Source organism: Cyprinodon variegatus, unplaced genomic scaffold (assembly GCF_000732505.1).
Source record: "Cyprinodon variegatus isolate N-32 unplaced genomic scaffold, C_variegatus-1.0 Scaffold140, whole genome shotgun sequence".
NCBI lineage: Eukaryota > Metazoa > Chordata > Actinopteri > Cyprinodontiformes > Cyprinodontidae > Cyprinodon > Cyprinodon variegatus.
In genome coordinates this window covers 811,971-815,130 of record NW_015150593.1, presented here as the reverse complement: position 1 = coordinate 815,130, position 3,160 = coordinate 811,971, and the positions used below count along the sequence as shown (strand labels likewise).

At 44.1% G+C, this 3,160-nt stretch overlaps 1 protein-coding gene across 1 annotated transcript; it reads right to left on the bottom strand.

The window, feature by feature from the left end:
* Positions 1–485: 485 nt before the first annotated feature.
* LOC107086021 (dopamine D2-like receptor) lies at positions 486–2,271 on the bottom strand. The gene is made up of 2 exons (XM_015376739.1): positions 796–2,271; positions 486–641 (listed from the first exon to the last, which is right to left on the bottom strand). The coding sequence occupies exons 1-2, from the start codon at positions 2,269–2,271 to the stop codon at positions 486–488; spliced, it is 1,632 nt and encodes a 543-aa protein (XP_015232225.1).
* Between the last annotated feature and the right edge of the window lie 889 nt (positions 2,272–3,160).

The following is a 3,160-nucleotide window of genomic DNA, read 5'->3' as shown; positions in this document are numbered from 1 at the left end:
AAGGCTCTGAGCTGAGCATTTTTGATGGGTATCTGAAAGTTAATTTTACAGTTATGCTGACGACTGCTGTGCCTCACCGTTGCATTGTTGGAAATGTAGTATTGGTGCGTGTAAAAGATCTGCGGGCTGCCGGCTTGCTGCGGTCTGCGGGCCAGTTCTAATAATAAATCAAGGTCATCCCAGGGGCTGTAAAAAACCTTCTCGCGGGCCGGATCTGGCCCGCGGGCCTTGACTCTGACATATGTGAGCTATTGCATACATAACAATGTTGAATACATCTTTTTGTGTATTTAACTAGCCAAACAAAGATGAAACCAATCAAGAGCAAATCAGCCAGATCTAATCTCTGGTGCATATTTACTTTTAATGACACATTACCTGGTTACCATAGGTGATTTAGTCAATCACCTAAACCTCCCTATTGAACAGTTAGAGGTCTGTGGAAGTAGTTTAACAAGCTTTAAGGCATTGTAAAGCAGATGTTCTCATCTCTTATAGAATCTGGATTTAACCCAGTTTTTAAGCTTATAAAACTCTGAGCGAAACTGTGGGTTCACTGCAGCATATATTATCGGGTCACTAAGTGATGTGATGCAGGAAACAGACACTGACAGGATCTCAATCCCTTGAAGAAAGGGCATCTGAAAAAAGCAAAGAGGTACAAAATTGTTTAGAGCTACAGCTTTGTTTCACACGTTAGGATGCACTGGCAGAATGATCCAAATATTCCTTTCACTCCCAAATTTGCATGTTAATTTCTCCTGAGCATGTAGTATAGGTAGCACAGCGACTCACCTGTGTATCAGTGTTTTTGTGAAGAAAAAAACTGAGAAGGATGATTGTGATTAAGGGAAGCCAGAATAGGAGAAATGATATGATGATATAGCCGGCACGTTTGGCCATTTTAGTCTCCTTCTTTTTTCTCGCTCTCTCCTTGCTTGCCTTCGAAGGCATGATGCAAACAGCCCCCTCCAACTGAACGTGTTCTTTTGTGGCTTCATTACTTTGGACAGAGGGCTGTGTGGACTCTTTATCTAGCGTAGGTGCTGCCTGTGTTTCACCTCTGGTGCTTATGTTTTCTTGTTCCTGATCAGTCAACAGGACAGAGTTAGATTCAGGATGCTCTGGGTGTGTAGATGACGCATTAGGAAGACTGTTCCCCTTGACAGGGCTTTCAGGTTTCAGGCTTTCTCTGACCTGATACTCTAGGTTAAGACTGCTTGACTTTTCCTGCATTGTCCTCTTAGCAATCCCATCTTGATTTGAGGCATTTTCTTCTGTTTTCTGAGCACTGCGTTGCTCTGTTTCCAACATTTTCTCCACAGGCTGCATTGCGTTCTCTGCTACAGGAGGGTGGGGTTGTACCTTCTCCAAGTGACTCATCTCCACTGTATTTTTAAAGCCAGTTTTCCTCTCAGAACTGATGGAGTTGCTTTGGAGGGCTCCCCCTGAGGTCAGCAGGGAATTTTTCTCAAATAAATTCGGCTCAGCAATACTAATGCTTGGGGTCTGCTTTTTCTCACATTTGTTTTGTCCATTTTCTACTGTAGGGGGTTGCTTATCTTCTTTGAAGTCTTTTGTGGGAACAGAAGTGCCTTCATCAAATATTTTGCGATTGTGTGACCTCAGCAGAGCAAATATTCTAGCGTAGAATCCGGTGATAATCCCGAAGCAGGATACCCACAGAGGAAGCAGCACATAGAGACCGATGGTGTCATAGGAGAGGATTTTTCCTCGTTGACCTTCCTTGCACCTTGAATATACAGTGGGGTCTTTCAAAAACATCTGACAAAAAGCAGCCACTGAAACTCCCAAGATCCAGGTAAGAGGGATCAGCACCATCATCCGTCTTTTTCGTTGACTGGTTTTGAAGGGATTCGCAATTGCCTGGTATCTCTCTGCACTTATGCACCCCAGCGTCGACAGCTGGATGCAGCAGCTGAATGAGAACAAGGCTGTTTGTGTGTCACAGATCAGATGGTCCAAATGCCCTCTTCGGTGCAGGGTCACCATAACATGCAGTAGAACGGGGCAGTCGATAGTGCAGCGGAGGAAGTCCACCACAGCGAGATTCACCACTAACGCATTGACAGATGTTTGCAACGACTTCTGGTGACACACTGCCAGGATGACGAAAATGTTTGCTGCTGTTCCCACGACGGAGGTGATTATTAGAACAAAGCTGTTTGCCACCAGAAGGGCAAAGTCGATGTACACCTCCCAAACTGTGATGTTCCCAGAGCTCCCCGCAGGTGTGGGTGCCCCTCTCATCTCCAGGTTCAGAAAGTCAACATGTTCTGCTGTTTGGTGATGCTGATGGAGCAAACATTCAGCATGCCTCTCAGTCTCCCACCATCTCTAATGAATGAATAATGGGTGAAGCTGCGGCCTGGACGGCTTTCGCCAAAGTACCCGCCCTTTTCATTATCACTCTGCAGCACCAGTGGGTCACCTGGGAGTCCTCCCTGTTCACATTCATTAAAAACTCTGCAGTGTATTCACAGCGGAGACAACAGGGGTATAAAAGATGGCTGTTAATTGAAAAACAGTTATGTCACCATTGTGTCATCTGTGATATATATGACTTTATTAAATCAGTCAAACATTCTGGTTTAAAAAGATAATTCTACCTTGTAGAAACTCCTGGTGCTTCAATTCAGTCTTTAGGAGTCTTTCTGTACCATGTGGAGACTAAGACACATGTTCACTGTTTCATTGAGCTTTCGCTCAGCATTTGTTATAAGTTCTACCACGAGTATTTGCTTAAATATGAGTTCAGAATTCTACCGCTTGACTCTAACACTTGACTCTGCTTGATCTAAACTGCTTTTAAGGGTATGATCACCAGAACTCCCCAATTTTCAGGGACAGTTGTTGTGGATCACCTGTCCCTGTGAGACCCAGTGAGCATGATGCACATGGACACTGTTAAAGTAGCTGGTTTCTTTGCTGTTAAGGTAAAAATGGGGAACAGAGCGCACCACTTTTAAAACAGAAGAAGAAATTTATTTTTGTTTTACGCATTTGTAAATAAAATGACAAATAAATCTAAGTCTAACTCTAAGAAGTTCTTTTTCACAACCTGTCGCAACTGATGGGGAACCACCTTAACCTGACTCCGCCAGATGGATTTGCTCCGCATATCCATCTGGAAACCTTC